Below are 18,989 nucleotides of genomic sequence, written 5' to 3' on the forward strand. Positions count from 1 at the left end.
GCAAAACCAGGAAAAGGGGGACCGGACTGAGTCGACCAACTGAAATTCTGGAACTCGAATTCCTTTGAAATTTTGGAATTCTGTAGCACCGATGTAGCATATAATTCTGAAAAATCTGGAATACATTCTTTTTTATTAAAGAACTGATGATTTAAGAAAAACGGCTGAACATATGTATGTATGTGCAAAGAGATTATACTCGATAATTGAATATGAAGATAGTACAACCCTAATATACAAACTAGCAACAGCCTTTACAAGGCAAGTTTAACAAATTACAACAGCAGACAAGATCCCATAATCAAGTCCTACAATCAACATCCTATACTAGGAAAATAATCACAACATCAATCAACGAATATTTACAATTAATACAAGAATGTCAACACCCCCCTCAAGTTGGAGCATGTATGTTGTGAATACCCAACTTGCTGAGCAGAGAATGAAACGTTGCATTCCCCAATGCTTTTGTAAATATGTCGGCCAATTGGTGCCTTGAAGGTGTAAACCTTGTTGCAATCATTCTTGATTGTAGCTTTTCTCGAACCAAATGACAATCCAATTCAATGTGTTTTGTTTGTTCGTGAAATACTGGATTGGCTGCAATATGTAAAGCAACCTTATTATCACAGTAAACATGAGCTGGAGCTGCATGAGGCACTTTTAAGTCTTGTAACAAATAACGAAGCCATGTAAGTTCACAAGTGATTGTAGCCATTGATCTATACTTCGCCTATGTAGACGAACGTGAAACCATATGTTGCTTTTTAGTCTTCCAGGAGATGAGTGATTTTCCCAAAAAAATATAATAACCTGTTGCAGACCTTCTAGTTGTCAGACATGATGCCCATGAAGTATCATAGTAACCCCTCAATTGCAATGCATCTTCAGATGAAAAAAAAAAATAACCCTTGTCCTGGAGTCCCTTGAGGTATTTAAGACTCGTATAACAGCTACAAGATGAGGCTTGCGAGGTTGGTTCATGAACTGACTAAGAGTTTGAACAGAAAATGTGATATCTGGCCTTGTTATTGTGAGATAAATAAGTCGTCCCATGATCCTTCTATATCTTGTTGGATCCTTCAACAGTTCACCATCTGGTTGGCCTTAATTTCAAACCTTGCTCCATGGGAAAATCAATCGGACATGCCCCTAACAATCCAACATCATCCAATATTTCTAAAATATATTTCCTTTATGAGATAGAAATACCTTGTTGTGAGTGAGCCACCTCGATTCCAAGGAAATATTTGAGAGGTCTAAGGTCCTTAATGTGGAACTAACCATGAAGAAAATGTTTCAATCATTGTATAGCCTTATGATCATTCCCTATGATGATTATGTCATCAACATATATAAGCACAACTGCAATCGAATGCCCAATTATGCATGTAAACAATGAGTAATCTGATGTCGACTGTTTGAAACCCACAAGTTGAATGGCCTAAGAAAACTTAGAGAACCATTGGCGAGAAGCCTGCTTTAGGCCATAAAGTGATTTATGGAGTCGATAGACCAACATTTCCCTCTATCGACTAAGACCGGGAGGTGGTGACATGTAAACCTCTTCCTCCAAATCACCATGGAGGAATGCATTTTGTACATCAAGCTGGTTGAGAGGCCATTTGCATTGAGCAACCACGACTAATAAGCACTGAATGGTAGTAAGTTTAGCCACAGGTGAAAATATTTCAGAATAGTCTAAACCCTCAATCTGAGTGTAACCTTTGGCACGTTTTCCAAAGGGCAGATGAGTGAGTGTCCATGTGTTGTTTTGTTCGAGTGCAGCAAGTTCAGACTTCATTGCTTCCTGCCAATGAGAATCAAGATTGGCATGTGCAAAGGAAGTAGGTTATACACAACGGGTTATGTTGTTCACAAAAATTTGGTGAGATTATGATAAATGAGAAGATGAGAGGTAATTGAATAATGGATATCTAGTACCTGACCACGAAGAAGAAGTAGATTTAGAAGTTGACATGGTGACCTGTAAGCAGTCATAATCCTTCAATAAGATAGAAGGTTGCTTGGGGCGTAAACCGCGACCAAGAGCAAGTGGTGGTGTGACGTTGTCTGTGAGGCTAAGGAGATCAATAGAATTCGGTTGGGACACGATCGACGATGGTGAAGATATTTCAGGTGAAGTATTTTGTGGTTGATCGGGGAGACCGTGAATGGAGAATGGTCAAGTAAGGTGTTTGGTAGTTATTGAAGGGTAGAAGGTGAAGTAGGAGACTCGGTGGGGCTAGGTAAAGTTTTTTATGGTGGATTTAGATGAAATATAGATGGGTCTGGGCCTAATAAGGGGGTTTTGGATGTGGTTAGTGGCAAGACAAGCATAAGTTCATCAGGTTGGGTGTCTTGAGTAAGGTGAGAGAAAGGGAAAATGTGTTCATGAAACACCACATCACGGCTAGTAAAAAATTGGTGATGTTGAAGGTTGTAAAGACGATACCCCTTTTGACCGGAAGGATATCCAACAAAGAGACATCTACGAGCCCAAGCATCAAATTTGTGTTTGGGTGATGTTTGTGTCACATAGCAAAGACACCCAAAGACCCATAAGTGCATATATGTTGGTGTGTGTTTGTAGAGTATTTCATAGGGAGTTTTTTTGGATAAAACTATGGTGGGTGTGCGATTTATAAGGTAAGTGGCAGTGAGAATGCTTTCTCCCAAAAATTTTAGTGGAAGATTTACCTGGAAATGAAGTACTCAACCAACATTAAGTAGGTGACAATGTTTACGCTCAACCACACCATTTTGTTGTGGTCTGTGGGCACAAATATGTTGAAAAAGTGTCCCTAATTTGTCAAAGAAGAGGCGCATAGATAGAAATTCTGCGCCGTTATAGGTTCGAATTTGCTTGACTTGACACTGAAATTAGGTGTTGACATATGCAAAAAACACTTTTATTTTCTCTTGTGTTTCATATTTTAAATTCATGAGAAATAGCCAAGTCAATCGGGAGTAATCATCAACGATGGTTAAGAAATATCGTGCACTTGAGGAAGAGGGCAAACGGTGCGGACCCCAAATGTCAAAATATATCAACTCAAATGGTTTTGAACTAGAAGTAGAACTTAAAGGAAATGGTAACCTTGTTTGCTTGGCTATTGGACAGACATCACAATGAGAATCAAAATTAAAGGAAACTGAAGGAATGGAACTAGATAAAAAATGGGCTGGACCATTGGAAAGGTGCCCGAGCTGCTGGTGCCATATGTTGGCTGATATAGATGCAGAGGCAGCAGCTACCCCAAGCTTATTCTGTCGAAATATAACGTCTTCTTTGACTGGTACAAGGTAATACAGGCCATCATGCTCCTTCCCCAATCCAATAATCTTCTTCATTGCCAAATCTTGTAGGATACAAAAGGTGGGAAAGAAGATGATCAAACAATTCTAACCCCGAGTAACTTTGCTAACAGACATCAAGTTTACTCGAAAACCAGAAACACAAAGCACATCTTTTAGTTCTAAATTGGGAGTGATCTTGATTGACCCAAGACAAGAAATTGTTGCTTGTAACCCATTTGGCATATTGACATAGGAATAAGGTGGGTTCCTTTCTTCATTTAAGTTGGAGAAGAAAGAAATGTGGTTGTAGCACCACTATCAATAATCCAAGAATTTGGATTATTTGTGGAAAAAGAATAATATCGGGCATTAGGAATACCTGCTGCATTTGCAAAAACTTGATTTTTACCATCCCCTCGAAGAATGGCTTTGATTTGGTTGATTTCATTCGCTGTAAATTTCAAATCATCAGGGACTTTGGTGGTAAGTCGACTTCGCTTCTTCTTTGTTGATATTATTGGCCGCTGCATGCCTATTTTTGTTTGGAGGCTTTACGTCTTTTCCGTGGAATTTATGTCCAGGAGGAAAGCCATGAAGGTAGAAACAATATTCAATTGTATGAGTATTGCCATCACAATAAGTGCAATGAAAATCTTTACCTCCACCGTTGTTCGTCTTGCGAGGCTTGATCCCAATGGTTTTAGATACGTTCATGGCATGTGCAGTGCTGCTTTCACCGTCTTTAGCCACTTATCTTTGTTTTTCTTCTTGTAAAAGCAGAGAGTATGCCTTACGAATGCGAGAAACGTTTCTTTAAATCCTCTCATATCTCAGCAGGAGAATTCGTATATAGGACGCTACTCATCAAATTGTTGCCAAGGGAGCAGACGATCCATGAGAGGACCATGTCATTGCATCGTTTCCAAAGGGAATATTTGGCGTCAGTTTCTAGTGGAGCTTGGATCAAACCATTCACAAAAATCGAGCTTGTTCTTAGCACTTAGACTGATTGTCATTGCACGACTCCATGTGGAATAATTGTCACCATCCAGTGGTTTGGAGACAAGGTGTAGACCCGGATGATCTGAGTGATGAATGTAGAATGCATCAGTGATGTCCATTGTTGTTGCGGGTTGTGACTTGTTTGGTTTTGTTTAGGAGTTTCTTCGTCACTCATGTTGAACGACAAGATTGAGGGAAGCGTTTCAGGCACCATTAAGGTGCTTTGATGCCAAGAAAAATAGCAGAACATGTATGTATGTGCAAACAGATTATACTCCAATATTGATGATTGAATATGAAGATAGTACAACCCTAATATACAAACTAGCAACAACCTTTACAAGGCAAGTTTGACAAATTATAACAGCAGACAAGATCCCATAATCAAGTCCTACAATCAACGTCCTATACTAGGAAAATAGTCACAACATCAATCAACGAATATTTACAATTAATACAAGAATTTCAACAATTTATAATCATTTAATTAAATTAAAGGTTTCAGGCTTGAAACATGGAATTTGATTCTTGGAATTGGAAACATATTAAAGAACCAAGAATTCGAAGCGTCCAAGTTGAAGATTGGAAGACGAAGTAATGGTAAACAGAACGCTCCCTCCCAATTTTAGGCTTTGGACAGACACCTTGGTAGCACTGGACCTCGGTTGGCCCTGTCGACACTTAACAATGCATGCATGGTATGATTCCAAATTGATTGACACATGACGATGCATGCATGGTAAGGCTCACCTCCAAAGGGAAGCTAACCTTGCTTAATGAGGTCAGGAACACATGAAGTAGTGCAGAAACCACCTGTGCTATGGACTGGCATAGCCATTTCGGGAAGGATAATGTTAGGAAGATCAAATTTGCAAACTAAATGATTTGTTAACAATAAAAAATAAGCACGTTAATCAATACTTAAGTAATCATCCAATCATTAACATCTACATCATTTGGTTTACAAAATTTAATTCAAAAATTTGCTCTTAGCATTACCCTTACAGGAATCCCCACCTCCTCCCCCACATCAACCATGAAACACGTATTCCCATATGTTATCATACAATTCAAAGGAGGCAAGTAAAGTTATACGACTCACTGGCTTTTTTGGTTAGGGATAAGAAGGTAACGTAAAAAAGGCTTCGTTACGAGTCTGAGTGACGAGACAATCTCGATTATGGGGGGAATGGTACGTGGATGATTCGTCGGAGGCAGTCAAGGATTGACTCGAAGCGAAGGGTTGGGAAGGGGGCAGAGAAGGGATAACGTTGGTTGAGGCTACGGTGGACGTGCTCGGTGTAGGGGAAGGTGATATGGATGCCAACGTGACACATTAACTGTGCCAAGTTGAGCATCAGAGTGAAGTGGCCTCACTGTTAATGGCAACATTAGTACATGCAATGGTTGATTTTGTTGCTCCATCTTCATCTCAAATTCTCAATTAAGCTAATTGACACTGTAGTTCTATCTTCGGGGTCTAAGGATCTGCCTGGCTTTGATTTATGTAAATTTTAAGGTTGTAACATTGTTATGAGCCCATATTGTGTTATAATAATGCATCAACCTTTTATCAAAACCCATGCATATCCATGATAACAAAATCCCAATAGCAATTATGAAGTTTTAAATTTTAAGAAAGTTTTTAGGGCATATGTATGATATTTACCCTAATACAAAAACATGTTTGCGCAACGGAGAAAATTTCTTCGCGCAAAGTATGTTTGCACGATGCAAAACACAAAACGTCGTGCAAACGGCCTTTGCGCAACGGCACTTCGTGCAACGTTTTGTGCATCACACAAAACAACTTTGTGTGACACTAGTCTTCTTCACACAAAGTGTTGTTGCGCAAAGGCCGTTTGCGCGACGTTTTATGCGTCACGCAAGATTTTGGCTCCAAACCAAGAAAACTTTACCCATTTTTTCCTAACTTTGCGCAACGTAGGTGCATCTACGTCCCGCAAAGTCAACGACTTTTTTAAAATCACTTAATTAGTTTGGGAGGCAAAAACTGTAAACCAGTTGTAGCAGCTACGTCCCTTCCTCATCTCTTTTCAAAACCTTCTCTAATCCTTTCCCTTCCTCGATCTATTCCTATCCGGTAAGCGATTTGATTTGTATATGTAACCTTGAATTGAGAATTCAAACTAAAACTACTAAATTTGTTTTGTACAGGATTTTTATGTACAAATTTGAAGGAATGTCATGCCCTTGTCTAAACTATGTGAATAAATGTTTCTTCACTGTCAATTTTGCTTGACAGCAAATGCAGGAGGATATTGTCTATGGAGCAAGATACCACTTGAATTACCTTATATCTTTTGGGAGAATTCTCCTAATTTTGGTTTGGGACAGAGAGCTAACATGATTTCAACGATTGACATGCGCTCTTGCTTCTTGAAGGTATGGCATCAGTACCCTGACTATTGACTAACTATTTGTAATTTTCTTGACTAAGAGCTCCTGGTTAACAATATGCTAAACCTTATGATATTGTAGCTGTCAAAATAATTTAGTTTTTCTCTAATATCTTATTCGTGATTGGACCTGTATACATTGTAGACCTTTTTTTTTCCATTTTCAGTTGATTTAGTCTTTTCCGTTTTGTAGTTGAGCTGTTTAAATGAGGACAAGTGCTTATGATTGCAACTCCCCATAATCTAGAAACTGCTGTATGTTCTTTTCTTAGTGTTTTCTTCTTAGATCAATAAATGTAATTTAGAAATGTTTCTGACGTGTATGTATATAGGACTGTATCAGATTTGCCTTCAACTGGAGACACTTCTGGTAGAGAAGGCTTGATTAGCTAACGAGAATTCAGTTTATGCAAGTGAGAATCGGTTCCTTAGGGAAATTATAGAATACCACCAGCTGACAATGTAGGATGTTGTGTATTTAGATGATGAAGAAGTCACTGAAGTTAACTCATTAACCAGCCCCACCGGCATCTCCAGGATGCTCTCCATTTCCCTGCCCTCATCATCACCCCCATCCCCGTCTCTAGATGACTCTTTATATGCAACCTCACTAGTACCATAAAGTTGCTTCCACCAAGCCTCTTGCTTCCCATCTTTTTTTTGTTATCTCTTCAGGTTTACCTTTCACTTTGGTTATAAATGAAGTTTTTAGGATGAAGTCTTAGTTTATTTGAGTGAAGATCAGCCGTATTGACTTTGTACAAGAAAGATATACATAAACGGCATGCATAATCCCAATATTTTGTTTTCCAGAGAACAAAATAAGCAGTGAAAGAATTCGATTCTTGGAGCTCATGCCATAAACTTCACCATCAAGCTTAAGGAAGGATGAGAATTCTCAAACTCCGAAAAGAAAGTCCCAACAAGCTCCGTACTTTTCTGCTTTAGATCGATGACTTTGTTCTTCATGTAAAGAAACAGAGTCTGGTTAGCTTTCTGCTAACAATTCTATGACTATAGAGTTGCTATACATTGTTCGTTTGTGTTTGTAAATAAAGTTGCTGTGAACATATGGGTTAATATATTGGATAATTTGTTCATGTATTTTACAGTCAACAATCAAAATATATATTAGATTAAGAATATCTTCCTAATAGGATGCATTTTCTTCTAGCTTGACATATAAATGGAATGGCTTGTCCATCTTCGTTTGGCGTGAAAAGAAATCAGAGGGGATATGATTGGATTTTGGATGGCATTTGGTTTTTTAAAATATAACTTTATCCCATTAATTGATCTCTGAATGTTTATTTTTTGAGATTTTTGGCGTAAGCGATCTAGAAGTATATACAAAATTATAAGGCCAAAGTGTGCAAGAAGATGCAAATTGGAGTCTTTTGGAGTAAAAGAAGAATGAAGGAGTTGAAGACTTGAAGAAATATGAATTCCTAATTGAAGATGGATTCCTACTCCAACAAGGATTCCTACTTGAAGTAGGAAAGTTAAGCCTAGGTTTCCTATTTTGGTAACCTTTCCTAATCTTAAAAGTCCTTATTTTCCAGCCACTTTGAAGGCCTTGTATGCACTTTAGGACACAAAACAAAGGCCCTAGACCACCACTAAACCTTTGCCGCACCTTTCCCCTTCTCCCCATCCCTTGTCGTGCAAGGGGGGGCAATTATGTCCTATTTTATGCACTTAAACACATGTCCCTTTCTAAATAAAACCCTAGCCGCACATTGCAGCCAATTCCCTTTTTAATTTTTGATTTAATTTCCTAATTCTAGAAGCCTTTGACTTAATTTTAGTTAACCAAAATAAGCTAGGGTTTTAATTTCTGAAACCCTATATATTCTAAGCCTAGCCGCACCCTAGCTTTATTCTATTAATCATTCAGCCACTTCCCACTCCCTTGGCGCAGCCACCATCACCCTAATACCTTCAATCCGCCACTTCTCCATCCATTCCAGCAACCTCCCATCTCTGCCGCAACCATTCCTCTACTCCAACCACCATTCTACACCTCCATACACCACCCACACCCTTTGCCGCACCACCATATCATCCTAACTCCCTTCCTAAACCAAAACCACATCCAAAAACCCCCAAAAACCTCTCTGCCGCAGCAAGGAGAAGAAGAAAGAAGAGCTTGACGTGCAGAAATTCAAAGTGGAATTGTTGGGCGTTTTAGGTGTAATCAATCTTATGCTCTCTATGTTTAATTTCAATTTTGTTTCTCTTTCTGTGAACATGAGAGGCTAAATCCCTAGTTAGCTAGGGGGTGATTCAAAACCATGTTTATGCTTACAATATAAATTGATTACCTTCAGTTGGAATTTCTTGAGTTATGGATTCAATTTGTTTAACTACTTGATTGATAACTTATTTGTGTATGTTTATTGAGAGTGCATGCTTAGTTTTCATGCAAAACTATTTGGTGTGATGAAGGTGCAGCTATGTCATGCAAAGCCATTTTGCGCGACAAATGCACACCTTTGTCCCGCAAAGTCTACAACTTTGTGGTATAACATAAGATTTTGTGGTATCCACTTGTGTAGATATTTTAAATTGACGATCAAATTAGTTCATTGTATTCATATAGGATCAAGGAGCGTAGCTGTACAAAATCATCAAAATCAGAGGTAAAATAACCATTAAATCGTGATTTTTTGTTTATAACCGTTGAAAAGTTTTGTCCCATTACTTGATCTCTGAATGTTTGCTTTTTTTATCATTTTTAGCATATGCGATCTCGAAGTATATACAAACAAGTTTGACGGTTGGATCGTAGAAACTAGTTTCATAGAATGCGTATCCCATCAAAATAATACATTCACTAACACATAAGAGTTTATTTATACTTTCATTAAGTATAACATAAGATTTTGTGGTATCCCTTAGTGTAAATATTTTAAATTGACGATTGAATTAGTTCATTGTGTTCATATTGGATAAAGGAGTGTGTAGTTGTAAAAAATCATCAAACTCGGAGTTAAAATAATCGTTAAATTGTGTTTTTTCGTTTATAACCATTGAAAAGTTTTGTCATGTTACTTGATCTTTGAATGTTTGTTTTTTTCCATTTTTGGCGTATGCGATCACGAAGTATATACAAACAAGTTTGACGGTTGGATCGTTGAAATAAGTTTCGTAGAATGTGTATCCCATCAAAACGATACATTCACTAACACTTAAGAGTTTATTTACACTTTCATTAAGTATAACATAAGATTTTGTAGCATCTACTAGTGTAAATATTTTAAATTGATGATCAAATTAATTCATTGTATTCATATTGGCTAAAGGAATGTAGTTGTAAAAAATCATTAAAATCGGAGTTAAAATAACCGTTAAATTGTGATTTTTCGTTTATAATTGTCGAAAAGTTTTGTCCGGTTACTTGATCTTTGAATGTTTGTTTTTTTTCGTTTTTTGGCGTATACGATCTCAAAATATATACAAACAAGTTTGACGGTTGGATCGTTGAAACTAGTTTCGTATAATGCGTATCTCATCAAAACGATACATTCACTAACACTTAAAAGAGTTTATTTATACTTTCATTAAGTATAGCATAAGATTTAGTTGTATCTACTAGTATAAATATTTTAAATTGATGATCAAATTAATTCCTTGTATTCATATTGGCTAAAGGAGTGTAGTTGTAAAAAATCATCAAAATCGGATTTAAAATAACTGTTAAATCGTGATTTTTTGTTTATAATCGTCGAAAAGTTTTGTCCCGTCACTTGATCTTTGAATGTTTGCTTTTTTTTCAATTTTTGGTGTATACGATCTCGAAATATATACAAACAAGTTTGACGGTTGGGTCGTTGCAACTAGTTTCGTATAATGCGTATCCCATCAATTTCACTATGTATTTATTAAGTAGATTTAAATTAATTTATTTTGTACGTATAACACTTAAGAAATTGAATGGTATGTATATTTATTAAGTAGCTTTAAATTTATTGTAGTTCGGGTTGGGTTTTTGTTAGAAAAATATATTATTGTGGGTTTTATGTAAAAAAATTGAATTTGAAGAGAGTAAAGTTACATTTTTAGTAAATTTTATAATAATTTTTTTTAAAAAAAAACCTTGTGCGACGCTACAATGTGGTTGTTGCGCAAAAACACTTTGTGTGACGTCAAAATGTAATACCTGCATTGCGCCATTTGTGATAATTTTGGCGGTGCAATTGTAAAAAATAGGCATTGTTTTTAAATTTTCACTACTGGATACCTCACAACAACATAGCAAGTATAGACCTCATCCTTCATCCTCATCCTTCTCTCTCATTCAGTCTTTCTCTTCCCTCTCGCTCATATCGCCCTCTCTCTCCCTCTCTCTCACTCGGTCTCTCTCTTCCCGTAGCCTTCCTCCTCATCCTCTCCCGATTGCACCCAGCCAACCCAGGTTAGAATCAAGCTTAATTATTTATTTTTCTTCTTTCTAAGGTCAGAATCAAGCTTTAATGCCTTAATTTGAAGATTTTGGTATTGTAATTAGATTCAATTTGGAAAATTAAATTAGAAATTGGGGGTCTTAGTGTTAAATCGAATTTTAGGGTTTTAGTGTTAAATCGAATATTAAGATGTTGATGGTGTTGTGCGTTGTGAGTGTGAATTTTAGGGTTTTAGTCTTAATTTGAACATTTGCTACAGTATTGATAACTTTGTCTACGCTTCATTTCGATGTGTAATTCTTCATTTGACCAGATGTTTAATTTTCTTTAGCAGATTTTCGTTTCAGCTTCTGGTGATGCTATTTTTTTAGTATTGATAACTTTGCATAGTTTCGATAACAGAGTTGAGGTTCTGATAAACTTTATACCAGTTTTGTCTGCCTAGTCTTCTCTTATTACTCCAACTATTATCTTAATCTTTTCTTTGAGCAGTAATCGGCTTTTCCTTTCATAAACTTATAGTTGGCGGGGTTTTTATACTAATATACAAATATTAGAAAGGAAGAAGGAATTCTGTTTTTTCCGTAGGTTGCAACAAACTTAAGCAATCTGCAGGTGGATTTCGTTTTCCTCGCTTGGTTTAATGATGAACAGGGTTTGCCATTGTTCAACTTTGATAAATTTAACATCATGAATCTCTATGTATGATTTTTTCCCCCACCTTTTTAGGGTGGTGGGTTGGTATGCTTTCTGTCTACTGTTACGGTATCAATAAATCAACAAATTAATGAATACAAACACACAAAAGCATAAATAGCTAATAAAGTAGCTTAAAACCTAGCATTGTCTTCTGATCCATGTTCAATAAGCATAAATAGGCATACACGCATATTTTAAAAAGTTGAAACTTTGTAAGTGATGTTAATGTCATCTGGGCCTTCTGATCCATGGTCTCAGTGGTCTGTCTGGGCCTTCTGGCAGTGGCAGGGGGCCAGTGCGAGGCTCAATCAACCTCAGTAGATTGCCGACTGTCCTGCTGGCAGCAGGACGCACTGAAGTAGCAGGAACGACCAAAGGTCCGAACTCCGAAGCTGGAAGCAGGAAGCAAAACCAGGAAAAGGGGGACTGGGCTGAGTCGACCAACTGAAAATTTGGAACTTGAATTCCTTTGAAATTCTGGAATTCGAACAACGGTACAAGCATATAATTCTGAAAAATCTGGAAGACATTCTGTTCTTAAAGAACTGATGATTTATAATCCTCTAGTTAAATTAAAGGCTTCAGGCTTGAAACATGGAATTTGATTATTGGAATTGGAATACATATTAAAGAACCAAGGCTACGAGGCGTCCAAGTCGAAGACCGAAAGACGAAATGATGGTGAACAGAACGCTCCCTCCCAATTTTCGGCCCTGAACAGGCGGTCTGTTTGCACTGGACCTGGGCTAGCCCTGTCGACACATAACAATGTATGCATGGTATGATTCCAAATTGATTGACACATGATGATGCATGCATGGTAGAGCTCACCTGCAAAGGGAAGTTGACCTTGCTTAATGAGGTCGGGAACGCATGAAGCAGACCAGAAGCCACTAACGCTAAGGATTGGCATACGTGAAGAATAATGTTAGGGAGACCAAAATTTTAAACCAAATGATTTGTTAATGATAGAAAATAAGCACGTTAATCAATACTTAAGTAATCATCCAATCATTAACATCTACATCATTTGGTGTACAAAATTTAATTAAAAAATTTGGTCTCCCGAGCATTACCCTCACAAGAATCCCCACCTCCTTTGCCACACAACCACGAAATGCATATTCCCATATGTTATCATACAATTCAAAGGAGGCAAGTAAAGTTGTACGACTCGTTGGCTTTTTTGGTTAGGGATCAGGAGGTCACACATAAGAGGTTCGTTACGAGTCTGAGTGACGAGACAATCTCGATTATGGGGGGAATGGTGCGTGGATGATTCGTCGGAGGCTATCAGGGATTGACTCGAAGCGAAGGGTTGGGAAGGGGGCAGAGAAGGGATAGCATTGGTTGAGTAGACGATGGATGTGCTTGGTGTGGGGGGAAGGTGATGTGGATGCCAGCGTGGCACAATAACTGTGCCAAGATGAGCATCTGAGTGATGTGGCCTTACCAGTAATGGCAACATTAATACGTGTAGTGGTTGATTTTGTTGCTTCATGTTCATCTCAAATTCTCAATTAAGTTAACTGACAATGTAATTCTATCTTCGGGGTCCAAAGATCTGCCTGGCTTTGATTTATGTAAATTTAAAGGTTGTAAAGTCGTTATGAACCCTAGATTGTGTTATAATAATGTGGCAACCTTTTATCAAAAGCCATGCATATCCAACATAACAAAATCCCAATAGCAATTATGGAGTTTTAACTTTTAAGAAAGTTTTCAGGGCATATTCACTTTACAAGGTGAAGAATATGTATGATATTTATTTGTTTACTAATAAATAAATAGATGAAAAAATAGGTGCATTTATGTTAGAGAAAAAGTTTTATATCAAAAATATAACAAAATGATATACATTTCATATGTGAGGCATTCACTTTTTATATATAACTGATTTCTTGTATGATTAAATTCTACATCTAATAATAGATGGTTAAATTAAAACAATATTGATTATATTGGTAGTGAATCATACTGGGCCTAAAATGTTTATTTTATTGATGAGCATTGGAATAACATGGCCTTGTAACAGTAACAAAAACAATAGTACATGTGGTGGTGGTTGAGTTGGTTGGTCCATCCTCATCTCAAATACTCAAGTAACCTCACTTATAATTCTTTTTTGGGTAGAGTCTAATGATATGCCGAGCACTATTTGTAACCTTTAAAATCGATATAATCTGAGCAACATAGTGGATGCAACCCCCGCGCAGAGGGGTGAACTACTTAAATCATGAGTCCAATTCATTTCAGTTTCAATTCCATTTGTAGATTCAGCTCAGCGCAGAGGAGTAAACCACTTAAATCCCAAGTCCATTTCATTTCAGTTTCAATTCCAAGCCTACCAAGAGCTAATTTTGTTAAGATTGTTAACCTACAAATTTTGAGCATTAGCAACACTTAGACAAAATCATATGAAAAGACTTTTAAGGCAGGTTTGGAGTTATGGTGCTTTTAAAAACAATAGCTTATTAAAAAAATCTAGAATATCAAATGTGTTTGGTAAAAGAAAAAAAAAAGTGTTTTTTTTTTTTTTAAAATTCTTGTCAATGATAGTACAAAGGCATGGAAAGTGAAGTTGAAGCAAGGTCTACCATGTTTATAATAGTTTTTTTTTTTTTCCCCAAGCATAGTGAATAATGCCCATTTAATGAAATTTTCAAATTGCATGTATACACCTGCGTATTTTGCAAAATTACAATATTTTGCCCCTGCATTATTCTCTTTGGCAATTATTATATCACATTAAATAATATATTTTTTTTAGTCATTTAACATATTCACAACAATTTTACATCAAAGTTTATCAAACACTCAGACATTATTTTTTTTTGTTACAACCACACTTATAAAAAAATTTACCAAATACTCAACAACTTTATTTTACAACGGTTTACTCTCACAACATAGCATAAGCATATATATATATATATATATATATATATTATTTTAAGCACATCAATACCAAATAAGCCCTTACACAACATTATATTAGTAGTTTGGAGCATTATAACATCGAACTCGTTCCATAAAAGTCTTTCATCCTAGCCATTCCCTTTAATATATCATACATCATTAGAAGTTTCTCAAGTCTTGAATAAGTTTGTCCAGGTTGTTGTATGAAGACCCACCTTCAGTAACAGCACCCCTAGCTAACTCAGAAAATCTTTCCACCGACCTCAAAATTTGCTCTCTTTCATCACCTTCTTCCATCAATCTCCTTATCATCTTCTCCACCATGGATCTCTCACATGTGTCCTTCATATCAATTCCAATCCTCCAAACCTCACCAATCCATCTACTAGTCACCAGCTGCTCCGCCAGCCGAGGCCAACAAAGCATCGGCACTCCCGCCCAAATGCCCTCAAGGATCGAGTTCCACCCGCATTGGGTTAAAAACCCTCCAACAGCTTTGTGAGCCAGGACCTCTTCTTGGGGGGCCCACTCCACTATAAGACCCCTCTCTTTGGTACCCATCTTCAGTTCCGTAGGAATCACGTGTTCTCCTTGCTCCCCCGAAATCATATCTGACCGCACCACCCATAGAAATTGTTTCCCGCAACTGACCAAGCCGTGCCAAAATTCAAACAATTGGTCATGTGTCAGCTCCACCAAGCTGCCAAAGCTAACATATATAACAGATCCCACTTGTTTGGAGTCCAGCCACGCCATGCAACGACGGTCCTCTTGGCGCAAAGAGGCAGAGGATGACAGGCCATCGCCAACGCGAGATTTGACAAGAGCGTGGACGGGACCTATTGCGTAAACTTGGGGGAAAAGTGTGGCTATGTGGGAGAGAATTGAGGCTTCGAGGCCGTCGAAGGTATTGATTATTAAAGCAGAAGCACGAGTAATAGCTTTGATCACTTCCATGAAAATTTTAGTAACTGGGTGGTCAATTGAAAATCTGCAAAAGCCTGGTAGGTCTCGACGCCGTAAAAGGCCTTCCATCCCCGGAATATCGCTAGTCTGCTTATCCATATCTTCATCTGTTTCAAAGTTAGAAGTACATTTTGCATGACTACTCACGCTAAAAATATGAAATGGACTTCATTTGGAAAAAAAAAAAAAAAGGAAAAAAATTGCTAGGACGAATTGTACCACGTATACCGCTTTATGTGAGACCTATTTATATTGGCGGTATAAAAAATGCTACCAGTCACAACAAAATAAGTTCATTTGATTGGAACAAGGATCCATAAATCGTATCCATTCATCGTATATCATGCGGTCAATTTTCGTCAGGTACTATTTGTATTCAATTTTAAATAAAAAAAATTTTTAAATGATTTTTGATGGCACGATGTACAATGAACGTACATAATTTATGAATCCTTGAAATCCTCACAAAGAGAATCTAAAGAAGATCCTCATTCCATTTGATGTATCTAAATGTTTTTAAATATTGCAGGACACGACATATATTTTCTTTGTTTTGTTAATGAGATAATTCATCAAATTTTATTCTTTGACGAAATCAAGCAAGTAAAATAGACAATTTGTCTTCCTAATTTTAGTAGCCACTCTTTGATTCTCACTTGCCTAACTCTCAATTGACATATCGTAAAAATAAAGAACAAAGAATTGTAAGATTTTGTCGTCAAGCAGCAATATAGTACTTTATATTTTGATTAACAACTATTATAAAGGAGGTTTGAACTCTTCATCCCACTAAATGGATAATAATTATGTCATATGATATAAAAAATGTTACTCTAATCACTTCTATTTGTACTACTTTTCTAATAGAGATGACACTTACATATTAATGGACTCTATCTCCATTAGAAAGGTGATACAAATGTGGTATACAAAATATAATAAGTGTAACATTGCTCATTAGACATGTAGCTAGCACTACATATATATCATTATCGATTCTGATTTTGTTTTAGGGTTACGTAGCCTTAAAACCCTTAGACCTACCCCAACATTTGGAGTAAAACTCAAATTTTAGGTTTTAAACCGATCCCAACTTGCTCCAACCCTTGGGGCAAATATGAGTTTTAACCCATAACTCATTTCTGGGGAAAATTTAGGCCAAGATTCTCCTTGGTTAGCGGGATTGGCCCATTATATATGTGTAATTTTTTTAGTTTATATTTATAAATTCATTTAATCCAACGGCTAAGATCTAATATGAACAAATTCAACAGTAAAAAAAAAAAAAAAAAAAAAATCTAATGGTCCAAATTTAAATTCAATAACTAAAGTAATTAAAAGAAATTGTTGTATGTGTTTCATATTTTTTTCATACTGTTCCACGAGTTTTATGGTGTCAGCTTAGTAATTTTTCAATATTTATCGGAATCTAAATATTTTGAGGTTAAAATGTTCATAAAATTAAATTAGGGTAGTCACATAATTATTTAAAAAAAGGTTACTTTAAGAATCCTAAATTCATTCTTTAATGATCTCAGACTAAAAATTCAACGCAGAAGGGTTGGAGCAGAAAACAAATTTCTGGGTTAAAACCTAAATTTTTATCCAAAAAAATTTTAGCTTTTAATCCAAGGGTTGGAGATGGTCTTATCGTTTTGACATGTGGCATCACGATGTCCAACTCTAGCAAAAATTTAAGGGGTTTTGGATTTTTAGGATTTTAATAAGATTGTTTTTAGATTTTAACCTAAATGGTTTTTAAAATCTAATATAAGTCCTTATTTTTAAAACTTACCATATTTAAGTAATTATAGGACATTATTATTATTTATAAACCTACCATTCGAAATTCTTTACCTATTCATAATTAATGTTTTTTTTTTTTTTTTTGTGCTTCAATTATATTAATAGATATAAATTCATTCAAAATTCAAATTATTATTATTAAAAAAATTCAACAACAAAACAAAAGCAAGTTATGCATAACTTTCGGCACCTTATTTTATTCATAGGTATGGAAATACTGGTACATAAGTTTCGGTACGAATGTATCAGTACATAACTTTAGGCACCTTATTTTACTCATAGGTACAAAAGTATCGGTACGTAAGTTTCGGTATGAATCTATCTGTACAAATATGTCGGTATGTAACTATAGTATCTAAACATACATATGTACGTAATATGCATATACATATATATGGAGAAATTCATGCACAATGAAAAATATATGATAATATATTACTTTTCTTATTGTGGGAACAATGATAAATAACATTTTTATTATTTATGGGAATCAATATATAACCTACAAACAAAAAACTCAATAATTATTATTACAACCTATTTAATATTAAAAAATTACAATTAAATGCCAAGGATTAAAATTAGTTTTTAATCTTAGACAAGGTTTTATTCAAAAAGTAATCTTAGACAAGGATTAAAAAATAGTTTTCTTAAAATTTAATTGAAGTAAAAAAGAAATTTGGAAAAGAAACGAGAGAAGAGTGAGGGTGTGTAACCTGTGAAGGGGACGTGGCCTTGTTGGATGAGATTTGGAATGCAGGAGTAAGACCAGTAGCCACAACCGCTGATGATGGTGAAAGCCATGGCGGGAACGCCGACCTTCTCTGCCACGTCAATTGCGAAACACATGATCTCATCCATTATGAAGCAACTCAAAGGAGGACGGCGAGTGCTGGTGGAGCCGTACGACTCTTCGTCCTTTTTGGTTAGGGTTATGAGCAGATCACGCAGAAGTGGCTTGGTTACGGACCTGAGCGACGAGACCATGTCGATTATGGGGGGAATGGAGCGGGGGCAGTCTGGTGGGAGGCCATCGGGTAGAGACTCGAAGTGGAGGGTTGGGAAGCGGGCGGAGAGGGCATGGCGTTGGGTGAGGAGACGGTGGTTGTGTTCTGTATTGAGGAAGGTGACATGGATGCCAGCATGGCCTAGCAGTTGCGCAAAGCTCAGCATCGGAGTGATGTGGCCTTGTGCTGGGAACGGCAACAATAATACGTGTGCTGCAGATTCAGATCGCTCCGTCTCCATCTGCATCCGTACATGCACTGTGTGACTGTGTCTATATATATACACATATGAGGTTGGAATGACTTCTCAATTATAACTCGAGAAAGGATTGGCAATCATATATATAGTGGGGTCGCCAATAAAAGAGTAACGATAAGTATGTCACAATTGTCGATCTTTAACATTTAATTTTTTTATGAAAAGGCAGAAATATGTGGGCGTGAGAAGGATTGACAAATAAATA

General features: G+C 36.6%; 1 protein-coding gene across 1 annotated transcript; it reads right to left on the bottom strand.

The window, feature by feature from the left end:
- Positions 1-14,905: 14,905 nt before the first annotated feature.
- Positions 14,906-18,766, bottom strand: LOC103938692 (7-deoxyloganetic acid glucosyltransferase-like). Its single transcript, XM_009348721.3, has 2 exons — positions 18,235-18,766; positions 14,906-15,819 (listed from the first exon to the last, which is right to left on the bottom strand). Exons 1-2 carry the CDS (start codon positions 18,764-18,766, stop codon positions 14,906-14,908), a joined length of 1,446 nt encoding a protein of 481 aa, XP_009346996.3.
- Between the last annotated feature and the right edge of the window lie 223 nt (positions 18,767-18,989).

This window comes from the organism of the source record quoted next, unplaced genomic scaffold (assembly GCF_019419815.1).
Source record: "Pyrus x bretschneideri cultivar Hongxiangsu unplaced genomic scaffold, Pyrus_bretschneideri_v1 Contig11, whole genome shotgun sequence".
Lineage (NCBI taxonomy): Eukaryota > Viridiplantae > Streptophyta > Magnoliopsida > Rosales > Rosaceae > Pyrus > Pyrus x bretschneideri.